This window comes from Octodon degus, unplaced genomic scaffold (assembly GCF_000260255.1).
Source record: "Octodon degus isolate 3935 unplaced genomic scaffold, OctDeg1.0 scaffold00024, whole genome shotgun sequence".
NCBI classification, from domain to species: Eukaryota; Metazoa; Chordata; class Mammalia; order Rodentia; family Octodontidae; genus Octodon; species Octodon degus.
The window spans coordinates 10101473-10114886 of NW_004524600.1; the positions used below are offsets into that span (position 1 = coordinate 10101473).

Sequence of the window (13414 nt, forward strand, 5' to 3'; positions counted from 1 at the left end):
AGAGAGAGAGAGAGAGAGAGAGAGAGAGAGAGAGAGAGAGAGAGATCTGGGAGACCGGAGCAACTCCAGCAGTGTGAGGCCAGCAGCCTATGGACTATGGGAGGTGTGGCAAGGTTTCTGGATTATCCTGAGTGAGATACTGTATGTGCATGTGCAGGCGTATGCGCCTGTCTGTCCAGCAGAGGGCTTCCTTTAGAGGGTTACCCCACTGCCACACAGAAAGATAATGATGAAGATTGTAACAATAATGACACTTAAAAAAATCAGACCTTTCTGCTGAATTGACAGGACATTTTTAGGCTCTCATGATGAAAACAGGGCCAAGCCTAGTGGTGCACCTGTAATCCCAGCACTCTGGGAAACTAAACCAGCAGGAGGACTGCAAGTTTGTGTACAGGCTGGGTGATTTAGCAAGACCTCATCTCAAAAACAAAGACCAAAAACTCAAAGAAGAAAACCCAGCAGAGGGGTTGGGGGCATAGCTCTGGGCACTAGGGAGGCCCTGGGATCAATTCCTAGTACCACAAAAAAGCCCGAACCAAAACCAGGAACCTGTCTACCACATTTGAGATAGAACAGTAGTATTTCATCAGTGAATTAAAGGCCTTGCATCCAAAATGCCTCTTAAGTATAACAAAACTTGTACATTTAAAAAAGAAAAAGAAAAAAAAAACCATAAAACTCCACTGGGGCTGCGTGTGGTGGCACATGTCTGTAATCCTAGAAATGAGGGAAGCTGAGGCAGGAGGACTGCAGACTGAAGCCCAGCATGGGCACCTTAGTGAGATCTTATCTCAAAATCCTTCAGTCTCCAGTGTGCAGACCCCCTCTGCACGTTTCACCTGACTCTGTGGCTGGTGGTTGAAAGCCAATCTTGTAATTTCTTTCTTTTTTTATGTATTTAGTACAGGGTCTGCAGGGTCTTACTACACAGATGGGACTCGTAGTGATCCCCCTGTCTTCAGTCTGCCAAGGGCTGGGATTACAGGTGTGCAACACCACATCCAGTCTCAATCATGGTATCTCAGCATGCCCCGGGGGTGGGGCTGGCACGCAGGCCCAGGGATTGAACCCCTGACCCCTGTGCCTGCTTGCAGGCGCTTTAATCCGCTGAACTATTTGGCCGGCCCTCCACCATAACCTTTCAAATCACCCTGTGGAGAGGCGCTGGAAAATAAGGTGATGGTTCCTAAAACAATAGCCTTTGATACAGTTTTGCCTGTTTGCACATACAGACCGAGCGATGCTCAGCAGACTCCCTCAGAGAGGTGGAACGTCCTTGTTGCACCTGAGCAAAGTGAAGGGAGCAGCTCTGTGAAGAGATGCTGCTGGAGGAGGGGCCAGAGGAGACGCAAGGCCTCTGTCTGCCTCTGTCCTCACTGGTGCGCTGGGCTGCAGGGTCTGCACACAGACTGGCTGTTCACACCCCACCCTGTCTCCTGGAGGGCCAGGGTTGTGCAACAATAATACGCCCCTTGGGACTCATAGTGCTAACGCTACATGAGTGAGTGAGTCAGCTCTCAGCACACACAGGCACCAACTGGCTAGGAAAGAATGGTAGAAGCCAGAAGCAATGGTGAATGCAAAGAGCCAGAGAAATACGCTACGAACACCTCAGCTGTATTAAATTCTCATAGTAGAATAAAGAGGCACAACTCCTGCTTCCACAGGGGTGCTCCCTGGAGAGCAAGGAACAAACGTCCGCTGGAATGAGCTCAGATCACATTGTCTGTTCCCACAGACCCGCTCACGGTCCCGGGCACAGAAGAACCTGCTCAGTAAATACTAGGTGGTGGCCGGGGGGTAGGTGGATGGGTAAAGAACGAACAGGCAAGCCGGACAGGGAAATCCTGTCTGCTAATTAGAACCACATTGCAACTGCACATCACTTTCCACCAATAATACTTGCTATTGTCTTCCTTCTAAATGATAGGCCAGATTTATCAAGAATGTTTTCCACATTAAAAAAAAAATCTCCAAAATGAAGGCTAACAGAAACGCTTCCCAAGAGAGCAGATGCAGGGATTTCTACCATCATGCTCAATGACGCACTGTTCTGAGGTGCCCTCGAATGCAGCATGAAGTAGCTTCGGGAGCCTTCCGTTGGCTTTCCCTGTGTTCGACTCCCGTTCATCCCTCCCAAGAACCACAGCGGGATCCCTGGAGATGCTGCTCTCTATTCAGTTTTGTTGGTATGATGTCTACCGACAGTTTCTTTGTCTCACTCAGTGGAACACGTCATGAATCACAGGTTACTAAATGAAATTACTACATTTGTGTAGGTGTACAATCACTGAGGGAACGGAGAACAAAAATATGATTCTCTGGGAACTTTGCTACGGGTAAAGATTCCTTTAAGTGGTTTTTGAAAAAGTCACAAAAAGAGATATGCAAGAATGTTGGGCTTGTGGCAAAAACTGGACGTCACGTATACATGGACGCAATCCCAAACTAATAGAATTATTACTTCTTATGCATTCGTTGTTTGACCGTAAACAAATGTACCCACACAGACCACCTCAGTGGTGGGTAAAACTCAACTATCAAGGTGATTCTGAGAAGCCAGCAGGCTGTATGTTTGAATCTCCATTTTATAGAACGAACTAAGGCTTTGAGAAGTTCTCAGACTTACAGTCCCACAAACAAGTATGAGCATGTGTACGTGGCAGGACTCCAGGCTCTCCTAAATTCTAGTGTTAGTTTATCATTTATCAGCATACTCCAGGCTTTTTTATTTTTTATTTTTTGGTACCAGGGATTCATGGATCAGGACTTTGCACTCGCCAGGCAGTGCATATGTCTCTGAGCTATGGTCCCCGGCCCTCCAGGCTTTTGAAGAACCTATGCTTTCCAAAAGTAAATGCCATGCACCGTACCTGGTTTATTTCCTGAGTGGCTGCTATTTTGTCCTGAAATAGTAGTGGAGAGGCGGCTGGGGGCAGTTTTCTTATCTTGCACTTTATAGCTCTCAGGCGCTATAAAATGAGACAAAAGAAAAAAGACGTATTTAGTTTCTTAGCATTTATGCAGAAAACATTCATCCACTCAAGATTTTCTGTTGATCTTTTTATCAGGTACAAGGCCAAATTTAGGAAATGAATGGGCGAAGCAGCTACAACCTCCATTTGCAAGAAGGGTACAGTTCAGGGAGGACACATCCCCCAACCAGTGACCTCAGCTCGCGGGACCAGCTCTGCGGTGGTGGCCTGTTCCAGTCTGTGAAGTGCACCCACTCGGGCTGCTCCAGTTACACAGAGCAGCCATGTGGAAACAAGAGGGGAAGCCTTTGCGCTGAGTCGCTACAAAACAGGAACTACAAAGCTCCAGTATACTCCGCAGGTCACAGAAAGGCAAGCAGGAGATATTTACTAGGATTTTGAAAAAGCTTTGAACCAAAGGAAAATGTATCCTAGGAAAGGAACAGAAGGCAACAATGACAGCACTTCTCTGGTTATATGATGTGCAGAGTCCTCCAGGTTTGGGTAAATGTATTTGCACACAAAATATTTTATGTAACATATATTCAGTGGCTTTTTTTTTTTTAATACTGGGGGATTGATGGAGAACATTCACTATGTCTCTACCTCTTAATTTTTTTTTTAAACAGGATCTTGCTAAGTTGACAGACTAGACTCAAACTTGTGATCCTTCTGCCTCAGCCTCTCAGAGGGTGGGGATAACACATTCATTCTGGCTTCAATCCGTGGTTTCTAATAGAACTTTGGCACTCTGAGGAGATTTAACCTTCCAGTTTCCCATTGGAACAAGGTTACACTGAGTTTGTGTGTGTGCGTGCATGTGTGCAGTGGGAAGGGCACAAATCAAGATGAATGAAGGAGGACAGGCCCTGAGGTGGGTCCAGGAGGTACTCAAAGGCGGGTCTTGCTCAGTCCACAGGTGCCCTCACTACTTGCCCAAACCTCCTGGTCAATGGTCACCATGGGTGGGGGATGCCCAGACTGGTCAGGTGTGGCCGACAGTCTCATGATGGTAGAGGCACTGCTCGAAAGACCAAAAATTCATCACAGTTACAACTTCTGCTGCTCACTGTGGTAAAGCCAGCTTTCCCTTTATTAAAAATTACTCATAAAGAAGTAGACGCTTAAGAAAGAAAGAAGCAGTGTGCCACTGGAAATTGATTATAGTTTTCTTATTTTATCATCACCTGTAGCTCAAGCTGGAAAGCTTGAGTTTTAATTAGCTCAGCTGTTTAGGAATAGTCTTATTCTTTCTAGGTAAGTGAAACAGAATTAGCTCCACTGCATGGTTTAGAATATATTTCAGATGTTTTCATTACTTTCTTGCCTGTGTGTACTCAACATCATTTAATTCTTCTCCAGTGAGTGATTCCTTGGTACCCCGGGTCCTGGCAACACATGTCAACCCTGACAGAGTATCACACAGCAACCAGACCATGAAGGACAAACAAGACCCCAACACATGTTCAGTAGGAGTCACTGATGTGAACAAGCCCCATTAAAAACTTTCCTCGTGTGTGTGTGTGTGTGTGTGTGTGTGTGTGTGTGTGTGAGGGGGTGGCTCTAATTTACTTTATTCTCCTGCAATTCAAAGGTCAAAAATAAATTTCAATTACCCTGGAGGTCTGGCTACTTGAATTTAACTATATTTGACTCAAACTTGAGCCACTCAAATTGCACATCAGACATCTGTCTGCCTGCCTGGAGGTTGGGAATTTGTTTCTAATCTGGGAAACCCCTTAAGTCATTCTCATAGCAAAATAAATTTAAAATCCATCTGAGGAAATTTTCCATTGTTGTAGGCAGCTAAAGTAGGTAGAAATATTATAGGCAGTGAGTCAGGGTTGGGCCCTCAAAGGAGCCAGTAAGGATGACAAGAGGCACCTTACACCTGTGGGAGGACCAGGCACCTCCACTGTGGGCCAGACCTCTAGACAAAAGATTAAACAAATGCACCCACATGCCTCCCTAGGAATGGATGTCAGGGGTTGATATTCTACATACATGTCAATCACCTTAAAAAAGCCAGGAAGTCACTGGCCGAACTGCCCACAGGAGAAGCCCTGTTCTGTGTTCATGCCTGCTTGCTACGTGAATGGGTTTCCCATTTGTTCCCAAGTTAATCAATTTTACCTGAGCAACTGTACTAGTAATCTTATTGCTTGGTCATAGTTTTGTCCAACCCCATGCCCGCCTAATTCCCATGTTTGCCCCCTTGATCCCACTTGAACTTGTGGTTTTGCTCTATAAAAATACCTACGAAAGGCAGATTCTTTGGCAACCCAAAGAACCTTCTGTTTCTCTCTTGGACCAAAGCTTTCTTTCCCCAATAAATATATTCTGTTCTTAACCTCCATTGTTCCTAAAATTCATTCCACAATTTTAGAGAACACAAACTCATCCCAGATATCTTTCAGATTGTGAGTTTCTTTCCCCTATATCACTATGATCACGTAAACCTGTACGTTTAGCAAGATTTTAAAGATTTTTCAGGCTGTTTGGTCCAACACTACTGCTAGTTTATGACCATTAGGCTAGACATATTCGAACACTTTCCAGCTCTTATCATTCTCTCTTCTAGCACTGTAAGAGTCTATGTTCTTTCAATTATTTCTTTGGTTTATGATGAAAGCAAAAGAGAGAGAACAGACTCAAATCTCAGCCCCAGCTCTTATTGCTAAGTGATCCCAAAGTCACCTGATTTCTATAAGTGGTAATGAGAAGTGACACCGCCCGAATCACAGCATGGCTGGGTCGGTTAACTGAGAAGATGTGTGTTGAGAATCTACTGCAAGCCTGACACAGAACATGTTTTAACGGCTCGCTTTTTCCCAACTTTTTTGGTCTTCCAGTGTCCTGAGCATTGCGTATGAGTCTGGGCAAGTTAGTTGTGGGTTCTAGAGTTAGCAAATCTGGCTCTGCCATTTATGGGCTGCGAATCCTCAGCACATGGCTAAGCTGTCTCAGTTCCCCCTTCTGCAAAGAGAAAAAAGTGCTCTGAGTTGTGACAGTTATGGGAGATAAAGTCAAAAAAGGCAGCGGAATGCCTGGCTGACGGCAAGAATCCATTGCGCTGTACAGAGTCCCCCCACCCCCAGCCCCCACCCCCACTTTTATTTCCTCAGCCTGAGGGAAAGCAAACCTACTGTTAGCTTGGTGTCCATGGTGCTGAGGAGCAAAAGACCAATGTGGCGGGAACTCGGCCACTAGCTTGAAAGAGTTTCAGCTCGGCTCTAAGTGTAACCTTTCCCTCAGTTGTAATGATGGGAAAATAACTTAAGGCCATCAGCACTGCCCCAGCTTGGCCCCAGTTCTGGGGATTGAATTTAGGACCTTCATACTGAGCTACGTCCCCAGTCCTTTTTTATTTTGACACATGGGGTTGCTAAGTTGCTAAGCTGAGTTGCTAGGCTTGAATTTGAGATCCTCCTGCCTCAGTCTCCCTGAGTGCTGGTAGGATAGGCCTGTACCACATGCCAGGGAATTTTACTACTTAAGAACATAATGGGGCCAGCGAGACAGCTCAGCAACCTAAAGCGCCTGCTTAGACAAGCTTAGGCAGGTGTAGGGGACTGTGGTTCGATCCCCAGCACCACACGCCCCACCTTCAGGGCAGGCACGCACGCGCGCATGCACACACACACACACACACACACACACAGAGAAAGCAAATTTACTCATCTTCAGATTTCCAAAATTTAAAAATCTAGAAATCCTATATACTTAGCAGACAGAACTCCATATACCATTTTTAAATTTACAATTTAAAAAATACCATTCTAAGTGATCTCCCCAGATTTGTTTTTTTTTAGACAGCGTTGGTGGTAGACAGTGCACGCTGCCCTTAAACTCATGAATCTCTGCCCTGCCTCAGTCTTCCAGCTGGCTAGGAGTACAGGTGTGTGCCACCATTCCCGGCCTAGCATTTTAAATTTGCATTGCTTTTCATCTTTTTAAGTAGAAAGTAAAGCCATATCCCGTGATGCTCAGTCTTTGCTAGCCTTTTGAAATCTATGCATCTTTCTGCTTGCTTGAAAGCTTTATTCCACTAGCGACCCATGTGAGAGTGTCGGAAGAACGACAAGGGGAAGGAGAGGGAAAAGCACCGTGTGGCCTGGGCCTGCCTCTCTCAGACACACTCAGAAGACAGAGGCAGCAGGCAGCAGGGCCTTCACCCAGCAAAACCCGGGAGGCTCCCGACACCTCCTCCAGGGCCCATGCATGCGCTCTGATGTCCTCCTGAAGGGTCCTGGCTCCTCACGGCTCTGTTTCTACTTCTGAATATATGATCCAAGTGAAGGCTTGCTTTCAACTGGTAAAAACAACAGGCCCAACAAATGACGTGCTCTGTTGTCAAAAATGCTTGCGGTGAGGCACAACTACAACGGGGGAATGACCTTGAGTTTAAAGCTCATGAATTAAATCTCGTGAATTTGGTATCCACATGATGATGTATTCCAGCTGGGATTTCTGATACACTATGGAAAGTGGGCTGGGAAGCAACAGAAGTTTAGAACCCAATGCCCAGCTCTGAACAGCACTTCTCTGTTAATTGTTCACCTAGACTTCTTGTGACAGCTCTGGGAGAATAACTCAGAGCACAGAATTAGAGGTTGGGCCATGCAAAATCTCTTTGCTGTAAAAGAAATATCTACATATTAACAATTAAAATAATCTAAGAGTTTTAATTTATCTGTGCAAAAAGAAGTTAACACAACAGGCCTGAGGTTATCCTTGTATATACTCTCTTTCCCTCTCCCCCCCCTCTATATATACACATATATGCATATATATTTATTCATTCTTTACATGTATTTAAATTTACCTGCTAAGAGTATTCATATTTGAATCATAAATATTAAATATTTTATCCAAAGTTATTTATGGAATTTGCAATAGAATAAGAAGGAAATAAAGCAATTCTATGATTCCTAGTGACCTTTCTTATATGAGAGACAGAGAAAGAGACAGAGATGGAGACAAAGAGAAATCAATCAATCAATCAGGGGACCATGTAGCCAAAACAGTTGGTTTAGGAAGAAAAAGTTTAAAGCAGAGAGAAGTTGGTGAATGTCTCCCAGAACTCTAAGAGCTTAGGCTTTGTCACAGAAGCACTGGGAGGTCACTGAGTATGTCACAGAGGGAATGGCTAGCTGTGAACTGCTTTAGCTTCAGCAGGTTCTGCATAAGTGGACGATGAAGCCTAACAGAGAGTGCTGGAAATAAAGCACTTATAAAGGTTGTCATCTGAAAGAAAATAAAAGGGAACCAGCTAAAGCAGCTATCTTAGAAAGTCTGCTCTTTGTATAACTCATAGCTACTCAGCTTTTTCCATTTGCCTGTGTCACCCACAAAGAGATAATTATGTGACCATTTAGAACAGAAAAGTGACATCAGTAAATGTAATGGAACTTTGCCTCCAGCTAAAAAAACAAGAAGCAGGGTGTAGGAAGAGGCAGCTCAGCCACCCCAGGAGGATCCCAAGGCAGCTCGTGAAGCACCAGGCAGGGCACGAGGTCCGCACAGACCTCCTCTGCTGCAGAGCCTCTCAGCTCTTCTCAGGAAGTGGGACTCTGGATGCGAACTCCAGAGAGGAAGAGCAGCAGGAAGGACAAGGAAATGGCCTGGACAGAGCCTGGCACAATTGTGGCCATTCTCCAGCTGGAAGAGAAGATAAGATGAAGGAAGGAGGTGATGGGGCCATTGCAGGATGCTTCAAATCCCACAGCTGCTAAGATCAGTGCAGAGTATAATCTGCCCCTCCCCACTAGAATACTTCTGCTCTTCAGTGAGGCAGGTCATCAAGCCGCATTTAATCCAATGTTTTGACACAACAGTGAGAAGAAGGAACTATTTATTCAATACTCTACTGCTCATTTCTTGTCAGAAAAGCAAACACAACTGGATAGAACCATTTGATAAGGTATGTCTGAGTCATACTCAGCATGTTCTTCATTCTGCAGACAGAAACCATTCCATTAAGATTTTCTCAGCATTTCATGTGCTCCTATAGAAGAAAAATCTATGACTTGCTGGCTACAGTAGACCACATTAAAAGAATGTGTTGAGATTTTAGTACTTGGGGAGAGTTCATTCAGAAAAAGCAACAGTGACTAAAATTCACTTTCTGATTTCACCATCAATTCATAGTGGGGAAGAAAAGGTAAAAATTGCTACCAGTGATGGAGGATGCTATTTACACAAATGAGAAAATTTATTCAGCACTGAGAGAGCATAAACCCAACGCAAAGACACATGCTACAAATACAATCCCAGCATTGTACTCAGTTATGCGATGTGCAGGGACAGAATAACCAGAAACATCACTCCTTATTTTCAAAACTGATGCTAATGTTCAAAGAATGAAACAGAAACAGGTATTTTATTAACAGTTTTAAAATGCATCAACTTTCAAAAATGAAGCTCTGGCAAGTCTAATGAATTATCTGCACAGGAGATCATAAAAATACCAATATAACCATAGCTTCTCTATAAAAAAACAAAAAAAACTTGTCTGCTAACTTACACATGATGGGAAAAATATACCTATCATTTAAATAATAGCAAAAGAAAATTCTATTAAAACTAGCTATCAAGATATTCATGAGAGATAAGAGGTGGGCTACTTGTTTGTATCCCAAGCACTGATATTTAGTCACATCCATTGTATTCTGGTCTATGAAACGGTCTCCAAGCAGATGGGACAAAAGCCTAGTGTTTGACACTGGGCCAGTGCATGTCTGGGGCAATTCTGTTTTATGAGAGCAAGCTGAAGACGGAGGACATAACTTTCACTCTCACACGTCATGCAGTACATACTTGAAGAAGAGATGGAAGGAGGAGGGCTGATTGTGTGCTCTGTGTCAAATTGTGGCAGAAATCCAGAAATTAAAAGTGTTACTAACAAGTTGAGAAGAAAACTTTATTTTTTTGGGAGGGGTAGTGGTAGTGGGGACAGAATTCAAGACCTTGCATACCGTAGACAAGCGCTTTACCAACTGAGCCCCAAGCAGTGCCCAACAATTTATTTTTTGGTGGCTGCTAAGACTGTAGAGAAAAAGTTGTGATAGGCTGTTGGATCAAGGTCACATCCATCTCGTAATCAGGCAAGACTCAAAATCAAACGGCTGTTTTCACAGCCACGAAACAGGAAAGTCTGCCTAGTATTTCTTACAATGAGCACCTCAGCAGCCCCAGCCTAAGAGGCTGTTGCCTGCCTTGTTGGGGAAGCTCGTGGGCATCACTGTCTCAGCTGGTGACATCAGAAAGGCCCCAAGACAAGCACTTCAGCTTGTGGCTGGGCACGCCTCAACATTTGTCAAAGCAATTCATTAAATTTGTCTTCAGAGTCTATTTGTTTCAAACAGCCCCCAAAGCATCCACCTTTGAGGAAAAGCCTACTTTAGAAAAGCACTGTATATGCTTTATATATTTTGTGGGCTCTACGGGGAACTGCCTACTGAGCCGATTTGTTTACCACCCAAAGCAACTTCTTGATTCATCTCAAAATCTCCTTTGGATACAGCCAACAGGATCACACACTATGCTTTAACTCCCACAAAAATAGCTTTTATCTTAGAAACAAATCCAAAACCTTTCCTTTAGCAAGATGGAAGCCTATACATAAAATTTTAAATTCAGTATTTCCCACCTGCATTAAAAAGCAAGCTTTTCATGTCCAATGTTGACTTCTACCAGTCAGAATGCTCACTGCTATACAAATGATCCCTGCAGTATAAGGGGAAAAATCCCTATGACTGAGCAAAGTACAGGGGAAAAAACAAAACAAAACAAAAACCAAGGGGCAGAAAGTCTAACTGTATTAAAGTTTTCCAGTTACCCCGAGAAATAATAAGTCAGAGATGGTAGTTATCCATTTAAATTTTAACAGCTAGGTACAGAGTTTATAAAATTAAACCTGATTTAATTAAATGCAATGTGTAATTAGAAGAAACTATTTAAATAACTTGGAAAAGAAAAATAATTAGAACTCATTGTTATTATACTTGGCTTAATTAAAGCAAGCAAGTGAAAGAGGTTGATTTTTACCTTAACAAGAATAATGATTTATTTCAAGAACAGTGAACTTGGCTAATGCTAGTATTTTATTTTTTTTTTTTATTTTTTTTTTAATTTTTTTTTTAATTTTATTTATTTATTTATTTATTAGAGAGAGAGAGAGAGAGAGAGAGAGAGAGAGAGAGAGAGAGAGAGAGAGAGGTGTGTGTGTGTGGCCAGCTCAGCCCACCAGGGGGCGCGGCTGGCTGGCATGTGGTGCTGGGGGATCGAACCGCGGTCCCTGATGCTTTGCTAAGCTTGCTCTAAGTAGGTGCTTTAGACCACTGAGCCATCTCTCCAGCCCTAATGCTAGTATTTTACAAAATTATTACTACTGGTTATAAAATAGAAAAGCCTTCATACTAAATGTAAAATAAAGTGATCAAAGTAGAAAATGTATACTTTTAAGAAATAATACCAAATAATAGACTCAGTTTAAAATACCAGTTTTACAAAGAAATGTGAATGCCATTTTAATTCTATGAATACTAGTTGAATTTAATCAGCAAAAGAAATACATATACACATTCCTACAAAACACACACACACACACACACACACACACACGCACATACCCCTATAAATATTTGTTAGTTTAAATCTGGGTGTCCCCCAAGAGGTGGGATTTTGGATGATGACTTTTCCTGGGGTGCTTAGTTGACTACTGTTAGGCGGTGGGTCTGGTCAGAAGAGGGGTATCCTATCCCCACCCCCACCCCACCCCCGTTTCCTGCCACTATGATGAGAGCAGGCTTTGCTTCCACCATGCTGCAAAACACACGAGGACCGAGATGCCTAAAACATGAGCCAACATAAACCTTGCCCCCTCTAAGCTGCGGGGTTGAGCACTGTGGCTCAGTGCTGAGGTAAGAACTAGACACTAATTTCTGCCGGAAGTGAGGAAGCACAACAGGTGCTGACTCACCTCTTTAAAGCACTCAGCTTTCATTTTCTGACAGTAGGAGGAACAAAGACAGGAGAAAAACATCAGTGAAACATGCCGCATCCAGGTTTAAGTGACATGTCTGTGACAGAGCCCAGTTCCTCGTTTGCACACCTCATGTCCATCTAGAATATTCCTTGGTGATTCCTGAGCCACAGGTTTTCCTTTCCAACTAGTAAGTATTTTTACGGCCTCTGGATTACTTAAGCAAACTCACAGATTACATACAGGACTAAGTTAACTTCTCTGTAAGCTATTTTATAAATATATCTGTAATACCAGAAGTACTAATTGCATACTTGTTATAAAAAGAAATGAAAGCAGAGGTGTGGTGGCGCATGCCTCTAACCCCAGGAATGCGCGTTTGCCTAGCATGCCCTGGGCAGGATGTAACAAAAGAAAAAAGAAGGAGGGGGATATGGAAATAATTTTTCCATTGATTTAGCCTAATTTTATTTTTTTGTGGTACTGGAGATCGAGCTCAGGGTACCCACATGCTAGATAAGTGCTTTAACCCTGAGCCACATCCTCAGAGAAGTAGTTTTATTTATTAAAGTAGCATTTATCAGCTTTTCTATCCTATAGGAAGAGCACGAAGATAAAAATTTAAAAGGTCCATAATCGCATCATCCAGATAACCCATTTATTGCTTTTATCCTAAAAGAGAAATGTCTATTTCGTGAGAAGGAAATTGAAATCACATGAAAAGCTACAAATGAAAGGGAAAATTCTCTCCTGCTTTGTTTCTTCAAGGGGAGAAGACACGGTGTGTGTACATATATATTATTTGTTTTCTATTTATTCAGAGAGTCACACTGTTTAATCTTCTGCCTCTCTTCATTTGGTTCTCTATCCCTCACAGTCCACTTCTCAAGTTCCTTCTAAATGAACTGCACCCCACCACATCCTTTCCAGTGTGGGCTGTCTGCTCTTTAAGCTCTCTAAGGCTTTGCGTTTGTGTGGGAACAGGACTCTGGCTATTTACCATTCTACATCAGTGACTGACCTGAGCCCTGACCCTGAGTTAGTGCACTGCTCTGTCACTGGCAGCCTCTCTGGGGCTGCAGATGGGGGCTTTCCTGAAGAAGGGAAACACTCCCAAGAAAGGATGGCACAGAAAACTCTGGGGAGGCTTTGCTTTTCTAGTCCACAGTGAACATAAGCAAGAAACCTGCAAGGAGTCACACAATACTATAACTTTGTCCAGAACCTTCTCTTAGAAGCTGGAAGGCCAGGCATGCTCCACCTGGATACAGTTCTCTTTGTGCTCTGCTCAGTTTTATAGCCCAATCCTGTGCCAGCTCAGGGTGTGGCTTTGGCTAACTTTTTTTTTTTTTTTCCTACAGTTTTATTGATAAACATATAGCAATGAGACAGTTTCAAATCAAATCGGAAGTACAGCTTCAACAAATAATACACTGCATACATTATTCTT

General features: G+C 43.3%; 1 protein-coding gene across 4 annotated transcripts in view; it reads right to left on the minus strand.

The window, feature by feature from the left end:
• Nucleotides 1-13414, minus strand: part of Map7 (microtubule associated protein 7) — a 181811-nt gene that overhangs the window by 55004 nt on the left and 113393 nt on the right. For all 4 annotated transcript variants that reach the window (XM_023712236.1, XM_023712235.1, XM_023712234.1 and 1 more), the window contains exon 2: nt 2877-2975. In XM_023712236.1, coding sequence (XP_023568004.1) covers nt 2877-2975 — 99 coding nt within the window. The remainder of the gene's footprint in view (nt 1-2876; nt 2976-13414) is intronic.